Source organism: Physeter macrocephalus, unplaced genomic scaffold (genome assembly GCF_002837175.3).
Source record: "Physeter macrocephalus isolate SW-GA unplaced genomic scaffold, ASM283717v5 random_340, whole genome shotgun sequence".
Taxonomy (NCBI): domain Eukaryota; kingdom Metazoa; phylum Chordata; class Mammalia; order Artiodactyla; family Physeteridae; genus Physeter; species Physeter macrocephalus.
In genome coordinates this window covers 31,752-44,964 of record NW_021145616.1, presented here as the reverse complement: position 1 = coordinate 44,964, position 13,213 = coordinate 31,752, and the positions used below count along the sequence as shown (strand labels likewise).

Here is a 13,213-nt window from a genome sequence, read left to right as displayed (position 1 = left end):
GGTCCTCTGGGTCTGAACAGGCTGTCCCAGATCCAACCCGTTCCCTGGCCCCTCCCTGCTGCCGGCCAGAGTCACACATGTGTTTTCCTGTTTTCCATATTGGTCCCCGGAGTCACACTCTGCCTTTTCTGCTCTTCAGAGTCAACAGCTGCTGGAGCGTGAGCCTTACCCCGGGTTCGCTTTCCCAGCACCTGCCCCTCCTCCGGAGCGCTGGTAGCTCCTCCTCCTCGCACCTGCCCGAAGATCTCAGGACAGGTAAGAGATGGGAGAGGAGGGACAGTGGGCGAGAGGGGAAGTGCCAGAGGAGGATGGAGAGAGTCCTGAGAATTGGCTGACCCGGAGACCCAAGAGCCTCTTATTTTCCCAGCCCCAGCCCTCCCCATGCAGAGCCCTCTGCCCAGAGACTTCAGCGCTGCATTCGTGGAGGCCCTGGCCACAGAAGTAAACACTTTCTTTCTTGGTGCACTTTTTTTTTTTTAAAGGGACTGTCATAGCTACAGTGGAATATAGAAAAACAAATGGAGAATGGGGGAGGGAGTAACTGAGCTCCCAGCTTGGGGAGATGGGGGAATCCATCTGTAGCAGAGTGTGTCTGTTTTCTGTTCCTGATATTCGGGGAGGCAGCACAGCCCAGTGGGAGCTAGGAAGGCAGGACGTGGGTGTCTGGGGGAGAAAGTGTCTTTTCACCTTAGCTCCCTGAGCTTGACTGAGGAACCAAGACGCTGAACTGTACCCTGGTCCCTGGAGAAAGAGTGTTTTGGTTTTGCCATATTCACAGGTGGGGTCAGGGTGCGGGGCTCCCCTGCCTGCTGGGGCCCTGCTCCCTGTGTTCCCTGAACCCCTGAATCTGAAACTTTTCCTGTAGGATGAGTGTGTTGTCCAGTAATCTCCACTAGGTCCTCAGAGAGGTATGCACCTCAGACAGGAAGGAGACGGGGTGCTGCGTATCTGGAACGCTGTTATCTCCTGGGATTCCAGGCTCTGCAAGTTTCTCTTGTAAAGCCTGGGGTGGGAGAGCACTTCAGGATAGGTCCTGCTGGTCCCAGGCTGCCTGAATGGTGGAGGCATGACCCCGAGAGCTGGGGTCTCAGGAAGGAATGCGAGCCGCCAAGGATGGTGCCTTCCTGCCCACGGAGCTGGTGCTGGGCAGTGGGTGAGAAAAGAGGGGGCATATTTTCTCTGAAGTCAGCCTCCTCTGTCCAGTTTGAGTGGGTCTACTGAAGAGTAGGCTAGGAAAGGGATTTCATTCATATAGATAAGCACTTCCTGGTGAGACCACTAGGGTGTGCTGTTTGCTGGAGTGTGGGTTTCACCCCAGTGGGTTTTTGTCTCAAGATTCCATGATGAGGATTTCACCTTTCAGATACCACCAGCCAGAAAATAAACCCTGCACACATCTCTCCCCACTTAACCTTACAGTTTCCCCTTCATTTATCCGCCCTTCACTCCTTTTCCCTATGCCCCATTAGGACACATGCCCACCCTTGGTGCCAGGGAATTTGATCTTAAAAGGCTTGGCATGATGATGTGTTTCCGTGTGTTTTTGTTTGCTTTAGAAGTGGGAGCAGCACTGCCAAGAGGACTTGTAATCGTTTCTCATTCCTGCAAAGGGATGAGAAAGGGGAGGAGCAGCCAGGAAGGAGATGGATGGGCTTTGTTGGAGCCTTTGGCCTAGACTTTATTTTATTTTAAATTTATTTATTTTATTTATTATTTATTTTTGGCGACGTTGGGTCTTCATTGCTGCGCGCGAGCTTTCTCTAGTTGCGGTGAGCGGGGGCTACTCTTCGTTGCGGTGCGTGGGCTTCAGTAGTTGTGGCTCGCAGGCTCCAGAGCGCAGGCTCGGTAGTTGCGGCACACGGGCTTAGTTGCTCCGCGGCATGTGGGATCTTCCCGGACCAGGACTTGTCCCCTTCATTGGCAGGCGGATTCTTAACCACTGCGCCACCAGGGAAGTCCCCTAGCCTAGACTTTAGACTGAAGGACAGCAGAGACTTTCTTTTAATCTAATCACATCCTCCCCCAGGTAGTTCATTAGAGAGCCATCTAAAGGGCTTTCTTGCCTAAGAGGAGGGCTAGAGACTGGGCAGGTCAGAGGGGGTGGGGAGGTTGGAGAGAGAGCACAGAGCTTGAGCTTTGTTGGCTAACCTACCTGCCTCCCTTGCTATGGCATCCTGGCAGGTGACTTACTTAGTGTCTGCCTTAAGGGGCTGCTGGGGTGATTAAATGAGATAAGACATGTAGGTGTTTAGCAATATGTCTGGCTTGATTAAGTGCTCAATAAATGACAGTTATTATTATTATTATTATTTTTTGTGGTACGCAGCCCTCTCACTGTTGTGGACTCTCCCATTGTGGAGCACAGGCTCCGGACGCACAGGCTTAGTGGCCATGGCTCACGGGCCCAGCCGCTCCGCGGCATGTGGGATCTTCCTGGACCTGGGCACAAACCCGTGTCCCCTTCATCGCCAGGCGGACTCTCAACCACTGCGCCACCAGGGAAGCCCGACAATTACTATTATTATAGGAACGTTTAAGGGGGAGCTGCGAGAAAAAAGGACAGTCTTCTGGATGGATTTCAGAAGTTTTTGTGAGAGTGGCTTGGGAAACATGATCTCTGGAAAGGCTAACATCAGGGTCCACCTCTTGGGTGAAAAAAAAAAAAGTTTAAGGGACTAGAAGGAGAGGTTGTAGGGTAAAGATAAGCACCCCCCTTACCCCAGGGCTTTTTAGATCTTTGTTCTCTGGTAGTTGAATAACCAAAGGGGGTTTGAAAGGGCACGAGAAGGAACAGGAAGACAGTTGGATTTCAGAACGAGTAGGGTGTATTTCTGTTGGTAAAGGAGACCCAGAATACCGGAGTTAAGTAGACTCTAAAAACAGAATATATGCTTTCCCCAAATTGCTCAACTTCCTCTGTCTGTTCTGGGCCTGTCCAGCATAGCTCAGTGAAATCTTATTTCCCCATAGTTTTAGGAAATTGGAGTAAACTTGTATTTGGGGAAGGTGTTTATAGGAATTTATGCTTAGCCCATAGATCCTGGTATGTTTTCTTAAGGATGAAAGGGCCTGTGAGTTGGGCATGGATGCAGCGAGAGGTTTCAGTCTCATTCTTGACCTTGTTTTCTTGGAAGCAGCTTGAGGATCAGCCTTGGGGACATGGCGCAAGTTTCGGGCGGCCACCTCTCACTCTGTGTGGGGAAGTGTGCAGAGTTCTCTTAGGATACCCGATCACGAGTTGGACTGTACTTACACTTCCTCTAATCTGCATGTGAATAAGCCTCTGTGGCACAATGTGCAACCTTCCTGCCTTTCTTATCAGGGTGAGAGAGAAGTGGGGCTAAGCTGGGGCCTGGAGAGAGAGAGGGCTGTGCATTCTGTCTCAGCTGCAGCCCTGTCCTCAGCTAATTTGCTGGGGGACAGCTTCCCCAGGGCTGCAGCAACTGCACCCACCCAGCTGACCGTCAGTCCTTTCTTCTGGGCCCCCCGTCCTGGAGCAGAGCTGACAAAGGAGATTCCTGAGAGAGGGCGTTCTTATCACAGAAAGTGCTGAGCCAAGAGCTCCTAGCCTTCCCCTTGCAGACGTGAAGGGCCAGTGAACCTTGGACCCAGACAGTTACTTAACACCCCTCTCCCCCTCCCTCTGTCCCTCCGCCCTTCTTGACTTCTTGATATGACTTAAATCCTTAAGCATTTGCCCGGCCTTTCCTTTTACTGCTGGCGGAAAGGCAGGAGTGGTCAGATCACAGCTCCCAGAGGCTGTGTCTCTGTGTGGCCGCTGCCTCGGGGACCTGCTTCCACCCAGGGCCAGGGAGTGAGTGTGCTTCCCACCCTCTCCCTCGGCCCCGCTCATCTTGCCCACTCTCCCTTTGCTGCTCTGCAGTGTCCAATCGCTTCCTTTCCTGAGTGCCTCTAGCCCTAGGATCCGTCCACTTGCTTGGCCAGCCTGGCCTGACCTCCTCTCAGCACCTCCTGCTCCGTGATGCCCAGCATTTGCTACCCCGCTGCAGCTGTTTCCTTGCCTCTGCTTTGGTGCTGTCTCTCCAGCAGCAACTCCCGGGTGGGGAGTGCTCATCAGCTGCCTCCAGTCATCTCTAGGTTGGGCTGCACATTTGGATCACTGATCTCTCATCCATACTTTGTTTTGGGTGATGCAACTATGTAGGGATTTGATGGCCGGAGACCTACAACACTAGGGCCTGGGAATGGCATCTGGGAAAGGAAAAGCACGGAAAAGAGGAGGCCTGCCTTCTTTGTGGGTGGGGCTGGGCTGCTTGGGCTTTGCTGGGGCTGAAGAGTTCAGCTGAGGGTTGTTAAGGGATAATCCCTGAACAGGGGGATGGTTGTGAGTTTCCAGCAAGAGCTCTCCGAAGCCTTTAGGTTTGCCAGAGCCAGGGTCCTTGGGGGAAAAGGGCAGTGTTGTGAGGAGAACCCACAGACTAGCTGCTTGCAAGGTTGGTTCCCAAGGTTGCATCTCATCACAGGTGACAGGTGAGACTGAAATTGGAGGGAAGACAGACTTTTTTTGGGTATGGCTGAAAAGCACAGGCTCAAATCTTTATGGTTACACGTGGGAACTGCCAAATGGTTTGTCTTCCTGTCTCCAGTGAGCTCAGATAGAACCGGGATTTAGTTTTCTATCATGTAAATCAGGTGGGCAGTGCCAGTCTAATGATGAGAAACATGTTTTCTCTCTGGGGAATGAGTGCCGTCCTTTAAAGACTCGAGTTGGTGAGCCAGATGGAGAAGAGGTTCATGGGAGGTGGGAGGTGAGAGAGAGGTCTCTGAAATGGTGGGCGTGGGTGGCTTGCCCACTCTAGCCCCTGAGGAGGAGAGTTCTCTGTGTAATTGCCAACCTGCTATATATCTTCACCTTTCTTCCTTAGAGGGCAATGCCAGGAAGCTGGTGAAGGCTTTCTTCTCCTCCTCCACCATGGTCGACGGTGTTAAGTATGAAGTGGCCTCCCAGCATGAGAGGGACGCCTCCCCTTTGGCCGATGAAGCCAGCCCCAGGTCGGAGCAGGTAAAACTGAAGAAGGAGATCTCGCTGCTGAACGGCGTGTGCCTGATTGTGGGGAACATGATTGGCTCGGGCATCTTTGTCTCCCCCAAAGGCGTGCTCATATACAGCGCCTCCTTTGGCCTCTCCCTGGTCATCTGGGCTGTCGGGGGCCTCTTCTCCGTCTTTGGGGCCCTTTGTTATGCGGAATTGGGCACCACCATTAAGAAATCTGGGGCCAGCTACGCCTACATCCTCGAGGCCTTCGGGGGACTCCTTGCCTTCATCCGACTCTGGACCTCCCTCCTCATCATCGAGCCCACCAGCCAGGCCGTCATTGCCATCACCTTTGCCAACTACATGGTGCAGCCCATCTTCCCGAACTGCTTAGCCCCCTATGCTGCTGGCCGCCTGCTGGCTGCTGCCTGCATCTGTAAGTGGGGCTGGGCAGGAGGGGTGGGGTGGAGCGTGGGGCAGAGGCCAGCACGTGAGTCTGCTTAGTCGGTAAGAAGGAGATGGAAAGGAATGCCTCTGACAGACACTTTACTGTTGTTGTTAAATTAATGTACGCTAAGTGTGAAAATTCAAACAGCATCAAGAGTGTCCAAAAAAAAAAATCCTTTCTCCCAGCTTCCCGCAGTAAACATCATTAGCAGTCTCTACCTTTGCTGACTTTTTTCTTCTTCTTTCAAGGGATGTAGTTTTGCTCTGTTTTACAAAAATGGGATCATAGTACACATATAATTCTACAGTTTGGGTTTTTTCCCAGAATTTATCAGTGATGTTCTTTTCGATTTACAGATCTACTTTAAAACAATGCTTCATGTTATTCCATGTTAATTTTAAGGATGTATTGTATGTTTAACTAATTAGGCCTCTGTTAATTGGCCATTTCAGTTGGTTCCAGTTTTTCAGTCTTACGGATAACACTCCAGTGAATATCCTATTGCATTTGCATGAGTTTTTCTGTGGGCTAGATTCTTTTTTAAAAAAATTTATTTCATTGAAGTTTAGTTAATTTACAATGTTGTGTTAATTTCTGTTGTACAGCAAAGTGATTCAGTTATACTTATATATACATTCTTTTTCATATTCTTTTCCATTATGATTTATCACAGGATATTGAATATAGTTCCCTGTGCTCTACAGTAGGACCTTGCTGTTTAGCCATTGTATAGATAATAGTTTGCGTCTGCTAATCCCAAACTCCCAGTCCATCCCTCCCCTCCCCGCTCCCCCTTGGCAACCGCAAGTCTGTTCTCTATGTCTGTGAGTCTGTTTCTATTTCATAGATAAGTCATTTGTGTCATATTTTATTTATTTATTTATTTTCAATTTTTAAAAATTTTTGGCTGCATTGGGTCTTAGTTGCAGCACGTGGGATCTTCAGTGAGGCACGCGGGATCTTTTGTTGCTATGCGTGGGCTCTTCGTTGCGGCGTGTGGGCTTCTCTCTAGTTGTGGCGTACAGGCTGCAGGGCACGTGAGCTCTGTAGTTGTGGTGCGCGGGGTCCAGAGTGTGTGGGCTCTGTAGTTTGCGGCACATGGGCTCCAGTTGAGGTGCGCGAGCTCAGTAGTTGTGGTGCACGGGCTTAGTTGCCCCGTGGCATGTGGGATCTTAGTTCCCTGACCAGGGATTGAACCCACGTCCCCTGCATAGTAAGGCGGGTTCTTTACCACTGGACCACCAGGGAAGTCCCTGTGTCATATTTTGGATTCCACATATAAGTGATATCATATCTTATTTGTCTTTCTCTGTCTGACTTCACTTAGTATGATAATCTCTCGGTCCATCCATGTTGCTGCAGAACTCATGATTTTGTTCTTTTTTATGGCTGAGAAATATTCCACCGTATACATGTACCACGTCTTCTTTATCCATTTATCTGTCGATGGACATTTAGGTTGTTTTCATATCTTGGCTCTTGTAAATAGTGCTGCTATGAACATAGGGGTTCATGTATCTCTTTGAATTTCAGTTTTGTCCAGATATCTGCCCAGGAGTGGGATTGCTGGATGATATGGCAACTCTGTTTTTAGTTTTTTTGAGGAACCTCCATACTGTTTTCCATAGTAGCTGCACCAATTTACCTTCTTTGTGGCCTAGATTCTTAAAACTGTCATTTCAATCTACCTTGCCTTTTTCTCCATCTCATAAATAAAATATTATTTAAATTTGTACGTTCAGCAAAGCTACTTTGGAGGTGCTGAGAGGCTGGTCCTCTGCAGCCCCTTCCCTCAGCTGCCTCTGTTCTAGAAAAGTGCCCTTGCAGATGAGAGACCCTGGGACCTTGGAGACCCCACCCCACCCCCACCCCCCCACCCCCGCTGTGGAGAAGCTGAGCGGTCCTGTCAGTTTCAGGGGCAGCTGTTGGGGACAGGCATTTTGCACCAGGTACAATTGCTTGCTGGATCAACGCTCTCAATCAGCCTCACGTGCTCTTTCCTTTCAGGTTCTCCACTGCCTCATTTTACTCTCAGCTTCCTCTCTAGGCTCCCGCTTTTGACTGTTGTGCAGAGAGCCGGCTGTCCTCTGTAGGCTCCTCCTGTGTTTCGTGTGCCCGTGTGTGGGCTCGGACTCATGTCAGTGTGTGGGGCTGTTTGTCATGCTGGCAACGGTCAGGGAGGTACAAAGGCACTGCCCTGGATTGCAGGAAGTGGGTTTTCCCTTGAGGTCTTAAATGCGATCTGTAGTTTCTCTGGCATCATTTACAGATGAGCTGGTGGGCTGACTTTCTGATGAAGCTAATTTTAGGATCTGTTGGTCTCGGGGTCCCCTCAAACGTGGGCATATACTTATGTATCTTGTGTAGAGTAAGGATTATTCCACTTAAGTAAAATTTCCAAGAGGGCTGCATCCCTTTAAGCACCAGAATTCTATTTTAGCCATCTTGGTTGAAATCTCTTTAAAACCAGTGATATGTCTGCTTGCCCTCATAACTTGACTTTTTTTTTTTTTTTTTGGTGACTCAGGGTCACCACCGTACATGTCGAAGCTTGTATAACTGAGGCCCCTGGTCTGGGGATGAATGTTTGCTTCCTCAGTGGCCTCAGACAGCTGGCCTGACTTCAGTGCCTCAGGTTTTATTCTTTCATGATTTTGATGTGTGTTGTCTCTGACAGCTATTGTTCCTTGATTCTGGCATTGGGCCTGCCTTCATCAGTCTTTTTAATTTGCTGCTTCTAATTTGGGAATAGAGACGTACTCAAACTCTTGTGCACCCAAGTACACGTACACACACGTGTGCACCCTCCTAAGAATACATGCAGAGTAGCCACAGTTACGATTAGTCTGGAGAGCTCCCCAGTTAATAAAAGACAGAGTTTCGTGCTGGATTTATGGCATATATTTGAGACAAGCCTGATAGAATGAAAAGCATACCAGACTTGTGTTTGAGGCTGGGCTCAATAACTGTGGGTAGTGACTGTTACTTCCAGACTCCTGTGAGCATATGAGATTCAGTGAAAACCGTAAATCATGACTCAAGTGTAATGTATTAATGATTATGATTAAAATTGCTCTCTCTCGGTTGCTTATAGGACTTTGTTCTATCTCTAATAACCTTCAGAGGGACATAGAGATCTGGAAGAAGGTTCAGAAGGGCAACCGAGATTGTAAGTAAGAATTTAGGGGCATATGATTCATGAGTTTCTTCCTTCAGCTCTTGTTTAATGAGCAACCAGTACAACTCAGATGCTAAGATATTCTGTCCAGATAGGATCTAGGCAGTAATAGCTCATTTATCTAACCGTAACCCTTCAGGAGAAAACCAAGAAGTAGGGAGAGGAAGAGGTTTACGAGCAGCTAGGAAAGAGGCACCCTAGGAGCAAGCGAGCCGACTTTCCTCTTGTGGGGAGGAGCGCTTAGGACGACAGTAGAGGGACTGTGATGTCTGAACTGAATTTTGAATAGAAACATAGCCGTCTCCTCAGACACTTCTCACAGAGGAGACTGCGTGTGAGAGTGCAGGGTACAAAAAGGCGCAGAACCGGTCCAAGAATTCCAGGTAGTTGGTATGGCTGGAATGTGGGTAGGAGAGGAATGAGAAGGGAGAGACTGGAAATGTAGCCCCAGGGCCAGCTCCGCAGGGGTTTATATGGTGCCAGAACAGGTTAGACTTTATCTTGAGAGCACGCAGAAGCTATTGACTTTAAGTGGTGACATGAAATCACATTTGCTTTGAAGAACTCTGGCTTTGTGGAGACTGTTTTTAGAAAAAAGTGAGAGACAGAAGGTAAGGGCACCAGGTTAGGGAGCTGCAACCTGAAGGGTAGTGATGGCCTGCACCGTGGGCAGTGCCTTTGGAAGGGAGATGAAGGGATGGATAAGGAAATAGTCATAAGGTGGGATTTCTAGGACTTCTGGGTGTGGAGGGCATGGGAGCTCTCAGAGGTGATGCTAAGGATTCAGGCTTGGACACATGGGGGGTGATGGGGTTGCCTTCTGAAATAGGGAAGGTGGGCTGAGTGACGAGGTAGAGGGGGCACCTGGGGCTTCTGCTGGGATGCTCATGTGCCCTTCCAAGAGCTGTGCCTTCCTAGGGTCATCATGACCCAGAGTCGGTCATTCTCCCACCAACTGAGTCACACTTAGCTAAAAAAGAGGTACATGTTGATGTCAGTCTATTAATGTACATGGTGAGCATACATGTGTGATTTCTTTTTTAAAATTATTTTTATTTATTTTTATTTTTTGGCCGCGCCGTGCTGCATGTGGGATCTTAGTTCCCCAACCAGCGATCAATCCCGTGCCCGCTGCGTTGGAAGCGCGGAGTCTTAACTACTGGACCGCCAGGGAAGTCCCTCATGTATGATTTCTAATGAGCAGAAGGGCGTGTGTGCGCTATCAAGACACCCCCTTCCTAGTACCATAGTCACTGGGGAGCCCATCTAGCAATCAGGGAATTCCTTGCAGGCCGTGGAGCCAGAACAAAGGAAGGAAGTTTTGACTATTTGAGGAAAATTTACTGAATGCGGTGGGTTCTCTAAAGTATGAGGCTGAAAGGTAGAGCCCTTCTTGCAGGGAACTCATGGTTAGTGGAGAAGAAGGGCAAAAATAGACAGTGAAACATTGTATGTGGTGAGTGCTGGGAGGGGCTTGAGGGCGGCTAATTCAGGAGGTGAGGGCTGCACTCAGTACCCAACAGTGAAGGATGGAGAGGAGTCAAGGGGAGGCGGTGAAGAAGCCACTCACCACAGCCTACAGAGCCCACGCTGTCGGAGGCTCGGACACATCTCATCCCTCTCAACCTCACTCTCTCCGCTACAGCTCCGGGCCTCTCCTTCTTGCTTTTCTTCCAATTTGCCTGGCACACTCCCGCTTCAGGGGCTTTGTACTTATTGTTCTTTCTGCCGGGAAGGCTTTTTCCCCAGATGCCTTCAGAGCTTATTCCTTTACTCCATTCAAGTCTTTGCACAGATATTGCCTTACCGGAGACCTATCCCATCTAAAGTGGTCGCTCGCAGTCTCCCAGCCGGTTTTGTTTCTCTCTATAGACTTCTTACCACCTGACATTAATTCTTTACTTGTTTATTATCTATCTTTGCCTCTAGAGTATCATCATGAAAGTAAGGACTTTGTTTTGCTCACTGCTGAGCCTCTGGCACCTAGAACAGTGCCTGGCGTCCACTAGGTATTCAGTAAATATCTGTTGAATGAAGAAGGCGTAAGGAATTCTAGGCACAGGGAAAGGCAATGTAAAGCCACAAAGGTGAGAAGCAGTGTGGGGTGCGGGCTGTGCGTGGGGGAATGTGGGATGTGAGGGGACAAGGGGAGGCAAGGGGTTAGCGCACGAGGCCAAACCTTCCTAGAGGGTTTAGATTTTCTCCTGAAGCCTATAAGGAGCCATTGCAGGATTGGAAGGAGGGAGCAGGGCAGCTGGGGTGGGACCTAAGAGCAAGTCTGGAGGCAGAGACACGGGTTAGATAGCTTTCTTACCGATCTAGGTAGGAAACGACAAAAGCCTGAACTGCTGTTTTCCCAGCACTGGTCATTGTTGTTGTGGAGCTGTGTGTGTGTGTGTGTGTGTGTGTGTGTGTGTGTGTGTGTATACAGGATGGGCAACCCAGTCCAAGATTACAGTGGATCATGATGAGTGTTGTGACTTGTGAGGCACAGGAAGCCCAGGAGGAAACCTGAATAGCCTAGGGGTTTGGAAGCTCTCCATAAGGAAGGTGACACCTGAATGAAGAAGAATTAACCGAGTAGAGAGGGAAGAGGAGCATCTCAGGCAGCAAGAACGAATGCGTGAAAACTTGAAGACAAGAAAGGACATCTTTGAGACACTGAAAGGAGCTCAGGTATTGCGTTTAAGGTAGGAAATGTTGAGAGTTGGCCTGCAGAGGTAGATGGAGGTCACAGGATAGGTTGTTCAGGGCTTTATAAAAACTGTTCTAGTTATTATTGCTGTGTAACAAATCACACAAAACTAAGTGTTTTCAAACAGTCATTTTATTCTTTCGTGGTTTCTATGGCTTAGGAATTTGGGAAGGGCTAAGTGGGGCAGTTCTGGCTCAGGGTCTTATGTGGTTGTAGTCAGATGGTGGCAGGAGCTGAAACAGGCGGAAGCTGAAGCAGATGCAGACTAGATGGGCATCTTTTTCTCAAGTCGCGTCAGGGCTTTTCCATGTGGTCTCTCCATATGGACTATATTGAGCTTTCTCACATAATGGCAGCCTCAGCACAATCAGACCGTTTACTTGGTGGCTGAAGGCTTCAAGAATGAGTATCCGAGCAAGCAAAGTGAAAGCTGCATTGCCTCTTATGACCTAGCTTCTGAAGTCACATGGTATTACTCCTGCAGTAGTATATAGGTAGAAACATTCACAGAAGACCATCCAGTTTTAAGAGAAGAGGCACGGACCCTACCTCTTGATGGGCAAAGTCACATTGTATGAAAAGCATGTGGGATGGGAGATATTGTCAAGATATCTTTGGAAAATATAACCTACAGCACATGCTATATTAAGGAGTTTGGTGGGCTTCTTCTAAGGCAATGAAAAACCTCTTTGGGCTTTCAAAGTAGGGGAGTGATATTTGTGATTTAGATTTTAAATAATTTGTGATTTTTAGGAAGATTATTCTGACTTTGCAGGACCAAAAGCAGTGGAACCAGTTAGGTAGCTGTTGCCATGATCCTGGTGAGAGATGCTGGTGGCTTGGACTAGAGTCATGTTTTGGGGATGAAGATACTGGTTAAGACTTGGACACCAGTTAGATATGGGTAGAGACTGTCAATGATGATAAGATACTGAGCTTTGGCATCTGGCTTGGGCAACTGGGTGAATGGTGATGCCATTTACTTATAGGGGGAACATTGCAAGAAATTGATGGGATCAGTTTGTGCCTGGTGATGTAGAGTAGGTGGTTAGATATTCCTATGTATCTGGAATCATGACAGTTGGGCTGGTGATATACGTTTGGGAATCATCAGTGTATAGTAGTTGAAATCACAGTAGCAGATGAGATGATCCTGGGATAGGATATAGAAAGGGAAGAGAAAAGGGCTTTGGGTAGCATTCTTGGAATTCTTAGAATTGTAAGAATCTTTAGAGTACCAAAGTGGAGGGAGAGGTATTCTGCAAAAAAGTTGGAGGAGCAGCATCCAGAGAAATAGGGAAACGTGGAGAGGGTGAGTGGAAGAGAGCAGTCTGAGGAGTCCGTGGGCAGCAGTGTCCAGTCTGCTAAGAGGTCAAGCTAGATAGGACTGAGTGGAGTTGTTTGGATTTATCAACATGAAGATCACTGGTGACTTTGGAGAGGGAAATTTCAGGGCAGTGAGGGCAGAGTCAGATTTCAGAGAGATCGTTTATTTATCCAGCATGATTTATTGAGTATCAACTCTGCCTAGTTCTGGGTTAGGCCCTGGGGATACAAGGATAACTGCTACCCAATCTCTACCCTCACATAGCTCACAGTTGATGGGAGGGACAGATATGTAAAGTGTTCTGAGGAAAGAAAGGCAGTGCACCCGAGGGAGGGGGGTTTACACTCAAAAGCAGCCTTTCTCGGAAGAACTGTTAAATAAAATATGGAATGGAACATCGTTGGAATTGACAAGAAGGAGGTCAAGGGGAACTTTGGCAGGCTTTTCACTGGAGTAGTGGAGCAGATGTCAGACTGCATTGTGGAGAAAGGGCAGGGAAGGGAATACAGATGTGCTTTCTAGAAGATGGACTCTGGAGGCAAGGAAGGCGGTTGTTAGTGGAAGGGACC

General features: G+C 48.6%; 1 protein-coding gene across 1 annotated transcript in view; it reads left to right on the top strand.

Annotated features, from left to right (window-relative positions):
* SLC7A7 (solute carrier family 7 member 7) overlaps positions 1-13,213 on the top strand; it is a 32,794-nt gene continuing 19,581 nt past the window's right edge. The window contains exons 1-2 of the mRNA XM_007100482.4: positions 1-255; positions 4,887-5,432. Of these exons, the coding sequence (XP_007100544.2) occupies positions 78-255; positions 4,887-5,432 (724 nt within the window). The 5' untranslated portion in view covers positions 1-77. The remainder of the gene's footprint in view (positions 256-4,886; positions 5,433-13,213) is intronic.